The sequence below is a fragment of the Lathyrus oleraceus genome, chromosome 4 (genome assembly GCF_024323335.1).
Source record: "Lathyrus oleraceus cultivar Zhongwan6 chromosome 4, CAAS_Psat_ZW6_1.0, whole genome shotgun sequence".
Taxonomy (NCBI): Eukaryota; Viridiplantae; Streptophyta; class Magnoliopsida; order Fabales; family Fabaceae; genus Lathyrus; species Lathyrus oleraceus.
In genome coordinates this window covers 442,516,471-442,538,180 of record NC_066582.1, presented here as the reverse complement: position 1 = coordinate 442,538,180, position 21,710 = coordinate 442,516,471, and the positions used below count along the sequence as shown (strand labels likewise).

Sequence of the window (21,710 nt, the reverse complement as noted above, 5' to 3'; positions counted from 1 at the left end):
ATTCAAACTATTGAAAGACTTTTGACTCACATCAGTCTTTGTGGAGAAGATAATCTTAAATACTTACTTTTGTTTACCCAACGAACAATCCACTGAGTGAATCTTGTACTCATCTTTATGGTTACTCTTACTCCATCTTCATGGAATGTTTGGGAAGAAATTCATGTGTATTGTTGGATGCAAAGGAAAAGTCGATCTAGACAACTCAGATCGGAGCCCCGATCATTGATGAAGGGCGCACACTTATGATGAGTTTCTCGCACACATCCACATCATTGTTGGAACTTTCATGTTAATTCATGAACCCATTATTCATTGCGACCAAGCTGGGCTGATTCTTGAAGCTCTTCAAACCGAACATGACTTTGAAGTTGTTGTAGTCAACACTAGATCAAATTTTGTATATCTTGACGAATTAGAGTCACTTCTTTCTACTCAAGATTCACTAATTAAAAAATAAAATAAAGATGTAATTGAAGTTGTTTCTACTAAACTTACTCAAGGTATATCAGAATTGTAGTTGCATGTCCCTAATACTTTCAGGGGAGCACCCTAATACGGTTATTTTATTGCTTGTCTTATCGCGTTTATTTTGATTTACTTTCGATTATTGAGTCTCCTTCATGATTTCACCTTTCTGGATCATGTTTTGAAATGATTTGGTTTTAGCATGCATAAAACATTGGTTAGGTATGAAGTCAATCGTAATATTTTTAATCAATTGCATGAGTTAGTGGAATAAGAGTCATATATGTTATTGGTTCAAGTTAGGTGGAAAGAAAAATCTCAATGTCTTTTGAACGTTATAAAAATTGGGATTTTGGGTGTTTGACTCGAATCAAGCACAAATCCTTATTTGAATCACTTTGGTCATAGGAAAACCAGAAATTTTCAAACAATTTGATTCAAATCAAATTTTACACATGATCCAAATCAGCCAACTCTAGGTCACCTCTACCAGAATTTATTCGAATCAAACTCTACACCTGATTCAAATCAGACAAATTTTCCACATTTTTCAATTGGTTCAACATAATTGATTCGAATCAGAATTAAAACATGATTCGAATCACAAGGTCTTTGATTCGAACCATACTTTGCTTGTGATTCAAATTAACTGGAAAATGGATCAAAACTCTGTTTTTCTTTTATTCCACTTCACTTGTTCAGTTGATTCAAATCATGTAATGTTCTTGATTCGAATCTAACTAACCTTTCAACCATATTTTGTGCTTAATCTCAAGCACATATAAAACATTTTGTCATCATTTCTCGTATAACAAATCAACAAATTCATATTCATTTTTGTTTGATTCAATGAAAAATCAATACTCTATGTTTTTGAAAGTTCAAGTTCTTGCAATGAAATTCTTACATCTTCAACTTCAATTTGATTCAGATCTTGATAACGAGAGATTTGTAATTGACTAAAGGAGATACGCTCTTGAAACAATTTGTTCTTGAAGATTTGGTTGAGATTTTCAGGTAGCCTACAAGATTGAGGTTATTGTCATTGGTGCTGATAATTCTAGTGAAAAGAATGAGGCTTTTCTCTCCAGATTGTCTTGGTAGTGACTGTGTGGAAGGCTACGGATAAGGCGGAGTTCTTCTCAAATATTCAGACAATTCATCGCTCAAGGAATCGATAGGATCAATGGGTTGATTGCTACACACAAAGCCTTTGAGCAGATTTGTGATATTGGAATATTCGAGAAGTGTCAATCGAGTAAAGATTATGCATAACAATTTGGCATTACGTTGTATACAAGTCAAGATCCTGATAGGAGATTTTATAAGTCTTTGTATTATTGTGGACTATTGATTATATTAACTCTTGGAAATATTTGTCAAATAAAAAGGAACAATGTAGAGTTCCAATGGGAAACCATTGAAGAATGCACGTAGTCAAAGCGAGGATGAACGTCGAAGCACTATAAATTTTGGTGTCACCTCAATCCTTACTCTTGCATTTAATTTTCGTAGGATTTGCATGCTTAGGTATTTCAATTATAGCGTAGTTTATCGTTTATTCAAATTGTAGCGATTTATTGTATAAGCTTAGATTTTGATAGAATTGGTGTCTAATCTTCTGCATTGGTGATTAAAAATCTAAGAAACAATTGAGGTTAGAATTCATTGTCATCGAATCATTGTATAATCACATTTTGTGAAATATCCAATTGAATTAATTGAATACATTTGTGTATCTTCATCAAACCATCTGTAGTGTTTGTGAATCGACTTAGTGTTAGCGTGATCAAGTTTCGAAAAGTATAATTTTTATATTTTTGCATCCAACCTTCCGCGCACACTTTTGAAAAATCTCTGATTTTCAGCTTTTGAAAAAACTGTTGAATTTTTCAATAAGGGTTTATTCACCCCTCTATACCGTTTTTCTACTTCCATATTCTCACCCAACAACGATCTCCTAACTCACACGAGTCTACTCCTAGTGACTATAATCTCTTCCGTTCTCCAAATTCTAGTCCTAGAAATCAATTTCGAGGCTGTAGATTCCATGGTGGAAGGTTCGGAGGCCGTGGTGGCAATCAAAGCTACACTCGCTGCCAGATTTTTTTGCAGAACTGGACATGCGACAATCTACCACTACTTTCATCACTCAACTGATCCCTATAGAAGTTATGTTAGGCCTCAATCAAATGTATGGATGCAACCAGGATATTGACCACCTGCACCAATGCACGTGACATTAACTAGACCTATCATACCATCATCTCCTCAAGCCTCAAGTCTCAAAAACTCAACATCAACTTCCAAGCCCGTCCCATAATGTTGCTCTAAATTCCTATCATGCTTTGAATCTCACTTGTAATAATAATAGTTCTAGCATTGCTACTGTGGCATTGTGGACTAGGTCATCCACATCATGACACATTGAAACACATAGTCAAACTTTGTAATACTCACATACCTAATAAAGTTTATCTAATTTCTGCAATTGAGTTTTCTTGTTTTCATTCAAGACATCTATGATTATAATTGTTTGAGTATTCAAAGTGGTCTCTCAATTGCACCTATTGAAGAAAAAAATTTGAAATTCAAACGGAAAGATCGAAGCAGTGTCGAATATCATAGATTTAACAGAAAATTAATACCCCTCTGTTAGGTTCAAATTGTGATGTAGATTATTATGATTGTCATGGCTTTGAATGTAGCTTGGGAAAATAACCTACAAGAAACTTTAGGTATTGTTACTTTACTACATAACAAGTAATATATATCTATGGTTTTTGGTCAATAGCACAAGTGAATTTTTTACTTACAGATCTTTAAAAGCAAAGCATTGAATAATAATCCATGTTAGTATGGATGATGTAGATCATTATGTGAATGTGATGTTAACATTTACAAATTCATACCTTTACTCCTTCATTGGACTAAGCAGCATGTTTAATGTAATATACGTTTCTATCGAATTAGGATGTGATTTATCATTGGATACAAATGAATGAACTTGATTACCAATCTCAATCCAACTACAACCTGGAACTTTTGCATCATGTCTGTCTTCCATCATTTTTCGAACTCTTTCCACATCACACCAATGTTTCAGTGCAGCATAAATGTTCGACATCACTGCATAGTTCACACTCTTTTCTGGCTCAATGGTGAACAGTTTTTCTGCAGCCAATTTAGCCAATGCTATATTTGAATGTAGTTTGCAAGATCCAATAAATGCTCCTAAGGTATCTGATTCAGCTTGAAATGGCATTGAATTCAAGAATTCAAAAGCTTCGTTTATAAGACCATATCTTCCTAGAAGGTCAACAAGGCAAGTGTAATGTTCTGAATCAGGAACAATTTGATACACATTTGTCATTAATTCGAAATAGTGAAGTCCCTTTGTCACAAGCCCGCGATGAGCACAAGCAGTGAGAACGCCGAGAAAAGCGATTTTATCCGGTATTATGCCACGAGATAGCATCTTCTCAAACATCTCAGTAGCTTCTTTGGCTAGTCCGTGGAATGCATATGCATATATCAATGAAGTCCAAGTAACTAGATCAGGCTGTGAAGTTAATTCAAAGCATTTAAATGCACTAGCAATGCTACCACATTTGGAGTAAGCACTGATCAAAGAATTGGCAACAGATAAAAAATCATGACACAATAACTTAACCGCAAAAGCATGTGCTTGAAGTGTTTCAGTAATGGCAGAAGCGTAGCCACATGAACTAATAACGCTGGAAATAGTCAATTCATCGGGAAGAAACCCTTCCCGAAGCATCTCTCTGAGAAGCCTCATAACTTCATTGCCATCACCATGATTTCCACACCCAACAACCATGGTGTTCCATGCCACAACATTTCGAATCGACATCTCGATGAATACTCTACGTGCATCAATTATATTTTTGTTTTTGGCATACATGTTGATCAATGCACTAGCCACTAAAACATCTGAGTCAAACGACTGTCTCAGAACAAGACTGTGAATCTGTTTTCCAAAATCATAATATCCCAAAGCATCATCACTTATTACACTGAGCATGCTACTAAAAGTGAACTCGTCCCCGTTCGCAACATCCAACCGCATCAAATTGAACATGTTAAAAGCCTCTTCTGGTAAACAATTGAAGGTATAGCAAGAAATCATCACATTCCACATAACCAAATCTCTAAAAGGAGCAACACAAAACACCCTCCTAGCATTTTCAACAAAACCACATTTCGCATATAAATCAACAAGAGCACAGCCAACAAAACAATCCAAATCAAATCCAACTTTCACTGTAAAACAGTGCAACTGAATTCCCATCTCAGCATCATAAAACCGAGCACAAGAACAAATCAAACCATTTAAAGTTATATAATCAGGAACCACCATTTCCAACAGCATCCTTTTAAAATAAGAAAAACACAGCTGCTTACTATCCAATTCATTTTCATTGTCACATGATCCAACAATACCGCGAATCATAATATTCCACGACACAACATTTCTCACAGGCAATCCATCAAACAGCTTCTCTGCATCTTCAGTTTCTTTACATTTAAGATAAACACTCAAAATCTGATTTTGCAAGGAAAGAACATGACAAAATCCAAACTTTATTAAATGGGCATGTAACTGTTTTCCTTCAGGAAGATAACCCTTTTTGGCTGAGATTTTGAGGGCGTTGGAACAAAACAAACGAACAGTGTCATGGTCTTCTAAATGAGTTTGATCAGGAATTGACATAGAAGCTCTGAGTCTGCTTGTGGAGCTACATGGATGATGGGGTTGGTAGGAAGAGAAAGAGAAGCATTTTGTGAAGAATGAGATAGGGAATGAAGGGAAATGTAGCTTCTTTTTGAAAAAATGGAGCTTGCAGAACATAAAATGATCATAAGATGAAGGAATTGAAAATTTGAAATGGAGGTTGCAGAGTTTGTGAAATTTTTCAGTTAAGTTTTGACATAAATTTGTTTCATCAAAATATAAGATTTCTAAAAATTCTTTTACTTGTAACTTTACATCTCACAATCTTCGTCATTACTTGCATATGTATTTATTTAGTTATTATTTAATCATTTTTATTATTTGTTTAATAAATTTATATATCCATTACTTGCATATGTATGTATTTATTTAATTATTATTTAATCATTTTTATTAGTTAATATAATTTCTTAAATAATCACAATTTCAATTTATGTACCAAAATAATCATCTTTCATCCACACGTTTAAAGCATGCGTTAGTTGGACTGACACGTGCATTTTATCATTGAGCAGAGGCGTCATCACCATTGGCGCATGCATGCAGTGTTAGCCAATGCAATTGGCGCATGATTACTATAAATCATGTGCATGCCCCATTGCATGTGGCGCAAACTTTATGTATATATTTTTTTAATTTTATATTTTATACTTATAAATAAATAAAATAAATAGGTAAATAAAAAATGATTATTAATATTATGATATAAAGTTAAAATACATAACAATTGAGAAGAAAATCAATGACCCGCCCGATTGAAACGCTCCCTTGTTCCACATTCCGGTGCGTTAGTCTGCTTTCGAGGTCTCCCACAATTTCTCTGAGGTGTTTGCGGTCTTTGAATGCTGACATGATGCAATGATGGCTGGTGTGAAGGTCTGGTGGAAGGTCCAATGGTATTTGATAAATTTGTCATCATTTCTCCCCAATAGTTGAGGGTGTTGCGGTCAACGGTGCTATCGTAATTGAGTTTGGTGCCCATATTATCGTAGTTGGGTCATTGTGGTTGAGTGGTTTGTGGACGCTACGGTTGCCCAAATTGGGACATTGAATCATTTTGGAAACGAAGCAATGGTTCTTGTGGTGTAATAGAGTCAAACAATGGTTGAGTGTTATGGCGTTGAGATGTTTGGGTGTTCATAAGTGGGGGGCTATGATGGGATGAGATTGAATCATCCGGGCTATAGGCAGATGTGGTGGTTGCGTATGGTTGTTGGTGGTTTTTAGTTTGGGTGTGTGACATGAATTGGTTGTGTGGTTGGGTGTTTGATGGTTGGGTGTATATGGTAGGGTGATGGTGTGAGGTTGATTGTTGGGTTTGGGTGGGTTGACATTGTTCTTGGGTGGGGATTTGTTGTTGGGCATTTGATGACGAAACTCGTTGGCGTGGACAAGTTATGTAAATCAGTTCAATTTCTTAAAACCAGTTATCCAACCCGTTTATGAACTAGTTCGGTTTCTTAAAACCAGTTATCCAACACGTTTAATCTAGATATATAAACAATTCGGTTTCTTAAATATAATTATCCAACACATTTAATCCAGACAATTAGAAACCGTTTAAAAAGACTAGTTCGATTTCTTAAAACCAGTTATCCAACCCCGTTATGAATCGGTTATACAAACAATTTGGTTTCTTAAAAGCAGTTATCCAACAGTTTAAACCAGATAATTAGAAATCAGTTAAAAAATTAGTTTCCAACCCGTTTAAACCAAATATTTAAAAACCATTTTAAAACTAGTTATCCAACACGTTTAATCCAGATATACAAAATAGTCTGGTTTCTTAAACCAGTTATCCAACTTGTTTAAACTAAATAATTAGAAACCGTTTAAAAACTAGTTATCCAACCCGTTTAAACCATATATTTAAAAACCGTTTTTAAACCAGTTACCCAGCTTGTTTAAACCAGATATAAAAAACAATTTGGTTTCTTAAAACCAATTATCCAACCCGTTTAAATCAGATATTTAAAAAACATTTTAAAATCATTTCTAAAAACCAGTTATATAACCATTTTCAAAATAGTTATCTGGTTAAAAGCAGATCAGTTTCTAAAATCACCCATCAAACCCTTTTAAACCAGTTATTTAACAATAGTTTTTAAACTAGTTATTTGAAACCATTTTATGAAAACTTTTTTTAAAAACCAGATATCTAAACCATTTATATATCCCAAAATAGGTTATTTGAATTGTTTCTATTTTGTTTAAACCAGTTATTAAGTAATCGTTGTTAAACTTGTTATATAACCGGTTACCTTAATCATTTTCTATGGTTTAGTTTCTTATAACCCGTTTTTAAAAATAAACAACCACCCCATATTAAGCAAGTTATTTGAAACCCACTTTTTAGAATCAATTATCTAAAACTGGCTTTTTTAACCTGCTATCTAAAACTGGTTTTTTTAACCAATTATCTGAAACCTATTTTTTAAACCATTATTGGAAACCAATTTTCCAATCCATTTCTTAGATAAACCAGTTATCTTTACTATATCAGTGGTCTTTTTATCTTTAATTAATTACCATCTGATTATTTCATTTTTTTAATTTGGGCTCGTATAAAAATAATTTAGAAGACAAATTACGATTTTTTCTGAAATAATCAATTTTTTCAAATAAAATACCAAAATAATCATATTTACAATTTATTTATCATACTAATCATGTTTGTGGGAGCATGTGTCACTACAATTGGCACATGCATGTAAAATGTAAAAGCATGTGTTATGCAATTGGCGCATGCATGTAAAATATATGAGCATGCGCCACGACAATTGTCGCATGCATGTAAAAAAAATAAAGAGTAGCCACATGCGCCAATTGCAGTGGCGCATGCTCCTATATTTTACATGAATGTGTCAATTACAGTGGCGCATACTCTTACATTTTACATGCGTGCGTCAGTTGCAGTGATGCATGCTCTTACATTTTACATACATGCGTCAATTGAAGTGGTATCTGGGTACAAATTGATCGATGCATGCGCCATAACAAATGACGTATTTATTCAATTTTTTGAAAGGTGGTTATATTGATAAATACTTTAAAATTATAATTATTTTTGTATTATTTTTGAAAAAATAAATTCTTTTAAAAAAATCGCAAACAAAGCATTCAAATATACAACATTCCTATATTTTTATCGATGCTCGTAGCATAATTTTAATCCAAAATTTTATCATATATGTCTAATTTTCAATTCTTATATTAATTGGTTCACATATAACACAATTTTAAAATAAATGATTTAGTATCGACCATTATATGTTACTATAAAATGAATAAGTAAAGGGCATAATTTTCAACAAAAATTCCCTATCATACGAAAAGAATACGAAAAGAAATACACTGACACAAGCAACCAAATTTATTTTCCATAACATAGTACCTTAATTAATTAAATATTTGTTTTTTTAATAAAAAATAAAAATAAAAATCTCATAATATTTATTATAAATGAAATTAAAAGTAATTTAATCTAGATTTCTGTAGAAATCCTCTAGCTGCTAATCTTGTTTTGTGTTTGCCAACCGATCCATTTGACTTTAGTTTCAACTTGTAAATCCATCTCACACTGATGACTTTCTTGTTCTTTGGAAACTCAATCAACTCTTAAATCCTGTTTCTTTTTATAGCCTCAACTTTTTCTTTCATGGCCTTCAACCACACTTTCTTCTTGAGAGCTTCTTCAATACTAACTAGTTCAGAGTATACCAACATGGAACACTTAATGACTTCCCCTTCAGAGTCTATCTCAATATCTTACAACATGTCAAACTCTGCAAATCTTCTTGGTATTTGTCTAATTCTTTATGGCCTCTGAACTTGTTCAAAATCTTCTTCAGATGTTGGAACAATATCAAATGTTGGACTACCTTCAAGGGCATGATAACCACCAGAGTCTGGATCATCATCAGAATCTGGATCAGAATCAGATTCACCTTCATAGTCAGATTCACTTTCAGACTCAACTTCAGCATCAGAGTCACCTTCAGACTCTGACTCATCTTTAGAGGCAGAATCTCCTTCAGAAGTTAACTCAAGTATTAACACTGCACTAGAGTTAGATTGAGACTTGTTCCAATCCCATGCTTTTATTTCTTTCATAATGACATCTTTGTTGAATTCAACTTTGTTAGTGACGGGACAATAGAGCTTATAAGCATATGTACTGTGGTGCCCTACAAGAAACATGACTCTTCTTCTGTCATCTAACTTCCTTCTCTTAGCATCTGAGACATGTTTATAACAAACATAACCAAGCACCTTCAGATGGCTCACATTTTACTTATCTCCAGTACAATTTTTAAAAGTAACAACTTCCTTTAGCTTTTTGGTTGGACATCTGTTGAGCACATATGCTATAGTGGCAACAACTTCTCCCCACAAGGTGTGAGGACCCTTCTTCTCCTTCAGCATGCTCCTTGTCATATCAAACAAAGTTCAGTTTCTTCTTTCAGCAAGACCATTGTGTTATGGAGTGTATGGAGCAGTAACATCATGCTCAATTTCATTCCCCTCATAGAACCTTACGAACTATGATGAGTTGTACTCACATCCACCATCGATTCTGAGAATTTTCAACTTCTTGCCACTTTGTTTTTCAGCCTCATCTTGAACTTATGAAACTCAGCTAACACCTCATGCTTAAACTTGATGAGTTCTACCCATGTCATTCTTGTGAACTCATCCACAAATGACACAAAGTATTTGTTTCCTCTAATTGAAGGTACTTCAAATGGTCCACGTAAATCAAAATGCACTACTCTTAAAGCATGTTTTGCTCTTAGAGTCACTTCTGATGCAAAGGGCAATCTAGGTTGCTTGCCTTTCATGCATATCTCACATGACTTCCCAGACTTCAAAATCTTAGGAATGCCATGTACCAACTTCTTAGAACTCAGATGCCCCAATCTATTGTGCCATGACTCATTATCACCTTCAGCACCTTATGTACTAAGGTAATTAGTTTCAACTGTTTTCACATTCACCTTGAATGTTTTGTTGCTTCTCTGTTCAGACTGCATAATCAGACTCTGATCAGAATCATACAACTTCAAGTGATTTCATTCATAATAATTGATAAACCTTTCTTAATTAGATGACCTACACTCATCATATTATTTTTCATGCCAGGAACATACCAAACATCCTTGATCAGAACCGTTTTATCATTCTTCACTATGGAATTGACATTTTCCACTCCTTTAGCATTCAGATACTTATCATTAACACATTTGAGTTTTCTCCTCTTTTTAGAGTCAAAATTAACCAACCATTATTTGTTTCCAGTTAAGTGATTTGAGCAGCCAAGGTCCATATACCATCAGTCTACAAAATATCCACCATCAGATTCAGAAGCCATCAAAATCACATGTTCATCATCAGACTCTCTTCTTACTATGTTTGCTCCTTCTGATTTTCTTTCCTTATTTGACCAACAGTCAGCAACAAAGTGACCAAACTTCTTACAATAGTAGCATTGAACCTTCTTCTTGTCAAACTTCTCATTTTTCTTTTAATGTTTCTTCTCATCAAAGTTGGAGACTTCTGATTTCTGATAACCACCACCACGTCTCTTCTTGGCCTCTGACCAAGACTGCTTCTGATTCTTCTTACCAGAAGATGCTTTCAGAGTTTTCTCTACCTCTCTTTCAGAGTTTCTCTCAGTCAGACACAACTCTTGTGCCATTAGACTACTATGCAACTCTTCAATTCTCATGGTGCTAAGGTCCTTAGAGTGTTCAATTGCTAAAACAATGTAATCATATTGAGGAGTAAGTGATCTCACTACCTTTTCAATGAATACTTGTTCAGAGAGAGTTTCTCCATAAGATTGCATCTCATTTGTGATCAGAATTACTCTAAAGATGTAATTAGGTAACTTCTCATTATTCTTCATGTTGAGATTCTCATACTGCTTACGTAGAGGTCTAAAACTTCATCTTCTTCACTGATGCATCACCTTCATAGCAACGTACCAGTATGTTCCACACAACCTTTGTTGTCGTTGAATCAACGATCTTCTCAAACACATTCAGATCCACACGCTGATAGATATAGAACAAAGCCTTATGATCCTTCTTCCTCATCTCTCTATGCGTGTTTCTCCGTGCTTCAGTTGCATCTGCTGTAACAACCGCGTAACCATCATTGACGAGATCAAGAACATCTTGAGCGCTAAACAACACACGCATCTGAATCATCCATCGATTCCAATTTTTTTCATCAAAGACTGGAAGCTTCGTATTCAAGTTACATTTTCACCATCCATCTTCGTTCTTGTGCAAAATCACTCAAATCTCACTAATGCTCGTGTTTTCCAATCCTTCAGAATCAAGCAATGTGATTCTGTTTCGATTTCGAACTTCAATTTCACTGTGAACTTCATAAACAAAATCAATCACACACAATTCACGTACACTCGTGTTTCCCGATCTGAATATGAACCAGAGCTCTAAATACCAATTGTTGGAGTACAAGATTGAAGATAGAGAAGATGATAAAAGAGAAAGAGAGAGAAAACCATAACTAACTTTTTGGATGAAAATTGATTATTTCAGATTCTGTTACAACTGGACTTATATACTATTAGAGTCTCAAATGAATATCAAATTCAAACTCTAAATGCAAATGAAAACGAATTACAACTAACACTCATTATCCAACTCATTCCCATATTTTATAATTAAGAAAAACCCGAATTTGAATCCAACTTCAGACAAAACGAGTCTTCTCTATCAAATTCAAAATGGATTTGAGTGAATATTATCCTTTAGTTTTATGTCATTTTCTCTCGCAAGTCTCTCTTAATCTTACTTTTTGTCTAAACTTAAAAAAAATGTAAGAGTAGGATTAATAGAGAGAGATGGTAAAGGAAAAAAAGAAGAAGGAAATAAGAGATCTAATTTGTTTTGATTTCTCACCCGAAGAGTTAGTGCATCTTCTTCACATACATTCATTCTTCTCTACCAAACGTTACATTCTTCACCTGAGTGAACAACAATAGGACTAATATTCGACTTAACTTTTCTACACTCTCAAAAGCCAAAAAAACGTCAAAACAAATTAACGAGTGGGCCATTCTTTACATATTCACAACCCCTTTTCGTGAAACCCAATTCACATCTCCACTTTCCGTAAACGGTACTATCTTTTCCCTTTTCTTTTTCTCTCATTTTTCACTGCAAAACTTAGGGTTTATGCTCTCAATTTTCATTTCAATTTCCTCATTTTTATTCTCGCACTGTTTAATGCTTATTGTTATTTATCTTTTCTTGAAATTTGCATCATAATTATAGTACTATGTGATTGCGATGATCATGAATTTGGGTTAAATATATTGGTAAGTACTCATTTTATACTTGTGATTGTTGCATAGATGGTTAAATTTTGGTGGCTTTTGATCCTCATTTGATCTTAAATAATTGAAGAGAATGGGAGTGTTGCTGGTAGGTTTGATTAAATAACTGAAACGAATTGCTTCAAAAATGGGAGGTTGCTGTTGTTCTGCCAGAAAAACGCATCTGCATGGAACTCCAGTGTATTACTATGTTAGTGATTTCCTATCCCCTATTATCTGTTTTGTAGATTATGTGTATGTGGTAGATGATAAGCATCTATCTAGTAATGTCACTACTAGTTTATGTCATGATGAAATTGACGAAACTGTCGCGTACACGGATGATAATTTGAGAAAATAAAAGTTATTGAGTGTAACCAAATGTGTTGGTGTGCTGTTGGTATTGGAAAACACATCTTCAATATAAAGTTGAGAGCAATGAGTAAAGTTGAGGTCAGTGTGTAAATTAAAAGGTTTGGAAAATCAAATGAGAAAGATGATTGAACCCCTTTTGAATCCTTTGCTTATTTTTGTGTTTGCGTATTTCCGTGTGGTAATTCTGCTTGAAAATGTAATTGCTTTTCCTAATGATTATGATTTTTTTTAACAAAATAGTTACTCCCAATTTCTTTGTACGTAACTCTCTTCGTCAATTGTAAACCCCCGGTGTCTTAGGTGTAGTCGCAATTGGCGAATGTTTGAGCTATCTTAAAAATACTTATCACAATAAATAATACCTTATTTTTACTGATATCAAAGGTTGAACAATTAAGTGGTTCCAGTTGCATCAGATAGTGGTAGTATTCAGACACAATATGGATTCAATTGGATTATTCGTCAATAATACAAAGCATTACACATAGACTTTATTGAATAATAATAATCAAAAGGTTCACAATTACAATAATTAAAACTCAACAAATTACATAAGTCACATAATTGTAGAGCAAGTTCATCTAATAGGGTTTAACCTAAGGGATTTAGCTACTCTTGTTACAAGAAATCATAACAACATAGATAAGAAATCTTCAGCTCCTAGCACTCCAAAGTAGCAAAATCCATGTCTGAATTTTTACCGAAGAAAATTATGGAATCGCACAATCTCATTGCACCATGCATCAGGTGCAGTGCATTCCCTAGTTTTTTTTCCTACATGACTCTCGTCAGATTCCCATGACGCACAATCTCATCGCACCATGCATCAGGTGCAGTGTAACTTGCAAGGAATATTAGCTTCATGAAACATAGCTAGAACTTGCTGATTTCTTCAAAGTTATTATTTTCTTCCAATCCTTTTGTCCAAGTTCCGCTCCATTCTTGTCACCATAATTTCTACCATGAAAACACTGGAGAATTTGTCTGGTTAGAGTATACTCAAAATGGATTGAGCTTTTCTACAATGTTTTGAATTTTGATTAAAAAACAAAAAAAAATCACAAACTATTAGTAGAAAATACAATTTAAAATAATGTAAAACTTACTAAAAACCATGCAATGACTGAATCTCATCAAATGTCACACTCTAGTGTTAAGTCGTAAAGTTGTATGTGTTTATGACACTTAAGTATCAAAATTGAGTAACTTGCTTATAAAGTCATTTCTGTTTAAAGTTGGTAAACTCGCTTAAAATTGTGAGTTTGAGAATGGTCGAACCAGTCAAAACACAATGATTATATTACCCTAGAAATGCCTAAAATGACAGTGGTTCCTTGTTATTGGAAAAACACCCAAAATGCAATTGCTGAATGATGAGGTTATGTAATGCACCAAATACCAACCTCATAGTCACATAGCTCAGCCACTCAAACTCGACGGATGCATGTAACATCTCACCGTGAGCCCAAACCCAACTTCGAAAGAGGCGAAAAATGATTTAAGGAGTTTGAACCCCATTGCTCTCAGCATAAATGAAGTCAAACTATACAATATGAAAAAAACCCATTATTACAAGTTTGCTAAGAACCCAGCAGGTCAACATGGTGAGTGACCCAACTTAATTGGGATGCTTGTATTCTTGTCTGGTCTGGTAATAAGCTTCATCCATAAAACTTATATTCTGAAACTATACCAAATTGCAGAAAACTTGTAGGGTCCCTGAATCAAATAATAGCAAACACGTCTGCCAAGAATGCTCTTACCCGATCCCCATGTTTTTTTATCTAAGATTCCACAAGTTTACACAGGATTTTGGAATTGACAACTTTGTATGTGTGTAATAAAGAAGTAACAATGGAAGGGCTCCAAACTGTGTTTGCCTTTAAGTTTCATCTGTTAACATATATTCTGAAACCATACCAAATTGTAAAACACTTCTACGGCCCTAGCATTAAATGATTGATGTCATTGAAGAATGTTTTGCTCTCACTCGATCCCCATGTTTTGTAAAAATCTCTATTGTGTGAGGTACTATTAAAACAAAAACACCTATTAATCATTCCATAAGACACGTCCATAAACTCCAAGAAAAAAATAATCTATGAGAACATGGTTAAACTTAATTATGAAAATTGTGAATGTTGAAGGTTAATTCAGTTTGAGTTTTTATATTGTAAGTTTCCTTTTTCAGCAAAAGCAAGTAGAAATCAGTTTACATAATAAACTCAAAGGAAACAACCAAAGTCACCATAATAATTCAAGTTCAACGAAGTAAATCTGTTACTCCTGCTATCTTGCTTTTTGACTTTCTAACAGTCTAGTTCATCTATGCATGTATAATTTGAAGTAGTTAGAAATGTCACGAGAAGGGGGGTTTGAAATGTGACCCTTCAAAATTTTTGTTTTAGCTTGATCTATTCTCAAAATTTGTCTGTAGTTAAAGACTGCAATTTTTGAGTAGGTATGAAGTATAGTGAGGATGTGTGTGATATTGATAATTTAAACTAAAAGGAGTAGAAAGTAAGAGCACACAAGGATTTATCCTGGTTCACCAAACAACGGTTAGTCCAGTCCTTACAGTATGTGAAATTTTTTACTAATACTCAAAATAACCCTTTGTGAGAAGGCTATTTTTGTGTCCTGTATTCTTTTAGCCTTACCAGACTTACACTTCTGAATGTTTCAGCTTTCAGTGAGCTTTTCACAAAATTTTCTGCAAGCCTTTTATATCGCTCGAGGATATATGTGTATAAGAATGGTTTTTGTATACAAATATAAATTACAACTTCACCATATGGTAGTGAGAGGTTTAGTAATAACTCTTTGAAGTAGTTGGTTTATGATCTTGGAAGTGAGAGAGATGATGACTTTGATTTTTGCTTTAGGAGAGCTTTTTTGATATTTCACCAAGATGATTTTGAATGGGAGAAAAGATCTCTATTTATAGATGGATGAGTGGATGACCGTTGATCTTGTTAAACCTTTGTCCATGAGAGATATCACATATTACAAATGTGCCATGATTGTATTTTTGGATTCTTGGAAGAGAGTTTTGCTTGTCTTGGAACTTGCTCTTCTTCTTTGCAAAAGCTGTCATTTACTTTTTAGCTAAATAGTGTCATGTCTTGTAGTTTATTGTCATGCTGAGGCAAGTTGTCTTCTCATTCTTAAAGAGCACGACGGGTCTTTTGAGATCATGGTTTCTATATCCTCGTTGCTGGTTTGTGAATCCTCGCGAGTGATCTTGATTGTTGTGGTGGAGACATGCTTTGTAAAAATGGATCACGACCCTTCTTTGAATATTGAGATCCTGTCTTGATTACACTATACTTGCACATGATATTACATAGCATTTTTAATTTAGTTTGTTATCTTCAAAATAATTTAGAGTATGTTTCAACATAATTGTCATAAATGTTTACTTCTTAAAGGAAAATTCAAACTATTTCATAGACAACTGGCCGTTTGAAGCTGTCAAAATACGAGTTGCTATTGCAAGTTAACCATGTTAACCAGATCTGACACAATATCTCATTTTCAAAAAAATCACTATTTTCATATTATAGATGTACCGGCTGAGGTTTTAATCTGAACATTATGGTTATTCCATTGAAACTTGAAATTCTAATGCTATGAAGTGCTTGTCAAAAGCTGTTGTTGTTAATAAAGAGATTTCCATAAAATTGGATGTAATTTATTTATCGAAGCCTTAAAATTTGATTTTGTCCTGCACGTTTTCTCATAAACGGCTGAAATGAAAATCTATAGTTAAATTTGACAATTTTTAAGATTACACCTGGAAGGAGCAATCTAGAAAGATAAAAAAGTTTCCCATGTAAATCATTGCTTGAACAGATGGGAGTGATGGAAGAAAGCTTAAATCAAATGTTCAATCCCCTTTTAACATTTTTCAAGTGAGTCTTATATTGTTTAAGTTTGAACTTACAATTTTCTTGCAGTGGCAATACATTGAAATAAAAATCCATAACTGGCTTCCTATTTGTAATTTATGTGGTTGGACTTGGCTTTCTGATAATAGTATACTGTGAAAAACGAGGTCAAGGGAGCAACTTCATTGTCATGTGACAATTTGCTAAGATTTCTTGGGAGCTTAAATTTTTTTTTAAAGATTGATTGTATTATATTATGCAATTTATTGTAACTCTTTCCATATTACCAATGCTTTCTTCTCTCGTTTACATGAGTAAAACGCAACTCTTCAGCATTTTCGCCGTACATGTGTGTTTCCAAGGGAATGCCAGATTAGAATGTGGCTAAGTTGTAGTTTGACATGAATAGTTTCATTTTTCTTTTAAAAAACAAGTGCTTCTTGAAAAATAATTTGTCAACAGGTTTATTATTTTAGATGGCAGTTTATTTGTTATGAACATATTATACTGAAGCATGAACAACTCTTTCAGTGCCCACCAATTTTAGAAGAGCGTGATTCTTTAACCTCTAATGATGGTCCGACCGATTCACTCACTGCTGGATTGCTGGTTGGCTTGAATGTGGAAGAATCCACACCTGATACTTACCAGCCTCCTCCTGCACCACTCCCTTATGATACAGTCTTGGGAGGTCCAGCATCGACAGACTCCAAGTCAGGCAGAGACACAGTTAGTGGTAGTAGTTTTGAAACTTTAGTTACATGCGAAGATATTGAAGAATGTGACCCTAAAGCTCAAGCTAAATCTGCACCATTATCTCCTAGCAAGGCAGAGCTGTGCAAATCAATTAAACCTCAAGCACTGGTGATAGAAGAAGAAGATGGCTGTCCAATCTGCCTTGAAGGTGAGTAGAATTTTTTTTAAGCTTATCAGTACTATAATGTTGCAGAATTTGAACAAATTGCTTTCATTCTGCGGTACACAGTTTTGAACAAATCTGTTATTTTCTACTATCCGCGATTGACAACACAATTTCACACGAGATAAAAGAACTAATAAGTTCTGACTCCCACTGGACACTAATTTGAATTTTTGAAGTACAGAATATGATGTTGAGAATCCTAAAACTCTTACCAAATGTGAACACCACTTTCACTTGGCTTGCATTCTTGAGTGGATGGAAAGAAGTGACTCGTGTCCTATATGTGATCAGGTTTGTTATTTTACATCAATTTTTCTTGTTAACTTTTTCATGTTTTGGTCTAAACCAAACCTAACCTCTCTTGATTTGGGTATCTGTTTCAAGTCATTGAAAACAGGCCAACAAACCAAATTATTGCAACTTATTTTTATTTCTTTTAGTTCATACTATATTAGTAGTGTAATCTTAAATATGATGTATCTACATATTTTTTATTCATTATGTATTTTTTTTCTCATTGTAGCTAATGTATAAGTGTTTGCAAATGAAGTTAAATTATTTGGGTTTTATAAAATAAGTTTCTTAATTTTTTAGAATGTCTACCTGACTGAACCAAACCAAACCAAACCAGCTCTTCATCGGTTTAGTTTTGTTTTCATGTGAAAATATTGCGAAAAACTAACCAAATTAAACCAATAATTTATAATTGGGTTGGATTTTTTTTTTCTCTCCCAAAAATTATAAAAACCATTCTGTTACACCCTAGAAAGGATGGTGTTTTTTTGGCTTCTTTTGTTTGCAAACGTACTCCAGCAGTTTCTGCTACATGTGAATTATTGGTTGTTGTGGACCATAAACTACAATCTGTCTGACCATTCTGTTGAGCTATAATGAAATACTCTTTTTCCTCGAATGTTACAGGAGATGATATTTGATCAGGAACTTGACTAGTTTGGTCATTTCAAGCGAAAAAATCTTGCTAAATACTTGAAGAGTAACTGGTTTGATGATGGTTTTGAATATTGATTGACTTTCAAATCTACAAATATTTAAAAGGTTACTTTTAGTGGGCCAAATTCATTCTGTATACAATCTGTGAGAAAGATGCTACACCACATAACATGTCTCACTGACCATGACTACAGTTACTCATGTTGGAATTTACCAAGAAATCCATATTCACTGAACAGCTTCTTTCCCCTTGTTTCTTTTCTGGTCTCCATTTTCTTGTACAAATTGCTCATATTTATTTGTTTTTCTATATTATTTTCTACGTGGAGAGTAACAAATATTTACTGTTGTTGTAAATAATATCTGCAATTTACATTTTGTTACATTTTCAATGTATGTATTCTGCTGGATATGTGCAATGAGTAATGACCATATTTGCATTTTACCTCTTTATTTACCATTATGCTTTCATCGTTTTGACTTCTCTACTGTGAACACTTTACTTGTACATTAAGTAATATCTACCATTCATGAGTAAATTAACTGTCGATGTTATATGCACATACATAACAGTAACCGATCATATATAAGATGGAATATCAATTGTTGATGTTCACCACCAACAGTTGAGATTATGTACTTTACCCTTGAGGTGAACTACTCAGTTAATTGGGAAAGTTAAAGGGTAATTATGAACATTGTTGATGAATGATAGTTCTGTTGATTTTCTGTTTGACAGTGATCACAACAAACATTCTAGTTGTCGTCTATCTGTGTGCATGTGTACACAGTTTGGCTTAGTCTCAACAAACTGCATGTGAGTCAGTAAATTAAACCAAGGACACAATCAGTTCCAACAGATTCTCTCTACCCTACTTTCCCTATTGAAACAATGATTTATCAATTCAAAGCCATATAATGTTTCCTTTTATTCCCTTTAATTCTTGGCCAAGGAATCATGTAAACTTATTATTCAATTTAGATACATTAATTATTTAATAAAATTAAAAAATAATTTTTTTCTTATAATAGGATTATTAAGAAAGAGACTTGTCTACTCTTGCAAAATATACATTGGTTGATTAAACCTTACATCCTATTTTTTTGTTAAGGAGTCTAATGGTTGAAATCCATCTTATTAAACTAGGATATCGCGGGTTCGTAGAAGCACATCTGTACCCATATCTATATATAAATTACAACTACCAACTAAAATGTCTTTACGAAACACATTAAAATTTTACTACTACTAAGAATTCCCTTGCAATCGATCATAAAATTGACAAGGTCCATCACATCTAATTGCGATCCATTTCGATCAACAATGACCCTTTCTAGATGACATGTTGCATACATTTCAACCACTTACCGATCAAACAAAACTAAACTTGATACTCTTTTCTTTAATTTTTTTGGTGAATATTTTTGCTACTCTTTCATAAAACTAAACACAAATCCAATTTTGATTAATTTTATTGAGTTTTATCAATCCATCTTTTAAAATACGAAACTTTATCGGAAGTATGTTTTCTATAATATTTTTTGACAAGTTTAAATATACAGAGGATGAACTGAAAATTTGTAAATTTTGTTTTGATACAGATTTCACCACAATCCAAACCAACCAACCACCCTTCCCTACTTAACCAACAATAGTACAATCGAATATTTTATATGTACGGGAAAAATTTGAAAATCTTCATAGACTACAACATATAACACCACACTTATATAATTTTGAAATGCCAATAAGGACATTGTCATAATTTACATATTTAAATTTTCAGTTTTTTTAAAAATTACTCTTAAAGTAGTTAAAAATAAAAAATCTGGTATATATATATATATATATATATATATATATATATATATATATATATATATATATATATAAGCAAAGCGATTATATTCATGGGAGCACAAGAAGTGCCAAACTCAATAAAAAAACAAAAACAGGAATAAGATGGAACTACGACCAAAACAGGAACAAAAACAAGAAATTAATGTAAAAATTCATCTTCTTTAAACTTGTTGAAAGCCAAAAGTCATTCTCAAGAAATTTTTTATTATTAATTCATAACATATCAACCTTGTTTAAAATCTCCTATTTAAATAAAATGCCATTCCTACAATTCCAAATAACTCAACAAATGGTTAACCCAAACAATCAATTTAATCTATTAAGCCGAAATTTTGAAGTTGTTTTGGTACTAAGCTCCCTAATACAATTCACAAGCAACTATTCCTCCAAATCAATCTTGATACTCAACCACTCACAAGTTCTCCTCCAAATGAGTTTAGATTTCTCATAATTGAAAAAAGATGATCAAAATCTTCAATGCCGTGAGAATAAAGCGGATAAAAAAAATTATGAGTATCTTGAATGACTCTTCGCTTAACAAACTCAACTTTTTTGGTAATCTGTTAAGAAAAAGTCTCCACCCAAAAATTAAAATCTTGCTAGGAGGTTTAGTCTTCCATAAAGACGGTAAATCCCTATTGAAATTCTCATGAAGCATCAAACCAGCGTTACTCAAATATTGAAGTTGTTGGCAGCTTGATTTAACCGCAAATCCGAATGCATTTTATCCCAAACAAATGCATCCATCCGGCCCCAAAATGGATGGAACACAAGCAAAATCTGCAACACCTCCTACAGTAGCTCAGTGTCTTCCGGCGACGACACATGCAACTTCCAGCCCCAAGTGTTACCCGTCCAAACCTCACACTCCGTTACTTTCCAATCCGGAGCGGCCACAAGCATGAAAAGGGAAGGGTATTACTCATGAAGCGTAGTCGGACCGAACCAACGGTGATTCCAAAAATCTATCATATTATCCTCACCAAGTTAAGAGAAAATTGCTGATGAAAACCACAAAACTTGGTCATCCTTCAAAGGTTCTCCCACCGAACAAATGTCTCTCTACCACAATGACGACGATGAGCGACAATGAGACGACGAATCACCCAACATCACTTTGATCAAATCTCCATACCTGC

At 33.7% G+C, this 21,710-nt stretch overlaps 2 protein-coding genes and 1 long non-coding RNA gene across 6 annotated transcripts; 2 read left to right on the top strand and 1 right to left on the bottom strand.

The window, feature by feature from the left end:
• Window positions 1-3,304: 3,304 nt before the first annotated feature.
• On the bottom strand, window positions 3,305-5,457 carry LOC127075975 (pentatricopeptide repeat-containing protein At2g46050, mitochondrial). The gene has a single exon (XM_051017524.1). The coding sequence runs from the start codon at window positions 5,339-5,341 to the stop codon at window positions 3,383-3,385; it is 1,959 nt and encodes a 652-aa protein (XP_050873481.1). The 5' UTR covers window positions 5,342-5,457; the 3' UTR covers window positions 3,305-3,382.
• A 6,621-nt stretch (window positions 5,458-12,078) lies between these two features.
• LOC127075973 (probable E3 ubiquitin-protein ligase RHB1A) lies at window positions 12,079-19,155 on the top strand. 4 transcript variants are annotated; one of them, XM_051017523.1, is made up of 6 exons: window positions 12,121-12,376; window positions 12,532-12,575; window positions 12,664-12,783; window positions 17,369-17,741; window positions 17,941-18,050; window positions 18,681-19,155. In XM_051017523.1, exons 3-6 carry the CDS (start codon window positions 12,721-12,723, stop codon window positions 18,708-18,710), a joined length of 576 nt encoding a protein of 191 aa, XP_050873480.1. In that variant the 5' UTR covers window positions 12,121-12,376; window positions 12,532-12,575; window positions 12,664-12,720; the 3' UTR covers window positions 18,711-19,155. The 4 variants fall into 4 exon arrangements, with proteins under 4 accessions (XP_050873477.1, XP_050873480.1, XP_050873478.1 ...); XM_051017520.1 differs by lacking the exon at window positions 12,532-12,575 and having other exon boundaries at window positions 12,079-12,376; window positions 12,612-12,783; XM_051017521.1 differs by having other exon boundaries at window positions 12,121-12,575.
• LOC127075974 (uncharacterized) lies at window positions 12,790-13,918 on the top strand. The gene is made up of 2 exons (XR_007786729.1): window positions 12,790-13,694; window positions 13,778-13,918. It is a non-coding gene; the product is annotated as an uncharacterized LOC127075974 (long non-coding RNA).
• Window positions 19,156-21,710: the final 2,555 nt, after the last annotated feature.

Excerpts from the sequence above, each read along its gene's own strand:
- LOC127075975 (XM_051017524.1), bottom strand. The coding sequence starts at position 5,341 with ATGTTCTGCAAGCTCCATTTTTTCAAAAAGAAGCTACATTTCCCTTCA.
- LOC127075973 (XM_051017520.1), top strand. The coding sequence starts at position 12,721 with ATGGGAGGTTGCTGTTGTTCTGCCAGAAAAACGCATCTGCATGGAACT. Across the intron at positions 12,784-17,368 it reads GAACTCCAGTGTATTACTAT|TGCCCACCAATTTTAGAAGA; the intron begins GTTAGTGATTTC and ends CAACTCTTTCAG. Across the intron at positions 17,742-17,940 it reads CTGTCCAATCTGCCTTGAAG|AATATGATGTTGAGAATCCT; the intron begins GTGAGTAGAATT and ends TTTGAAGTACAG.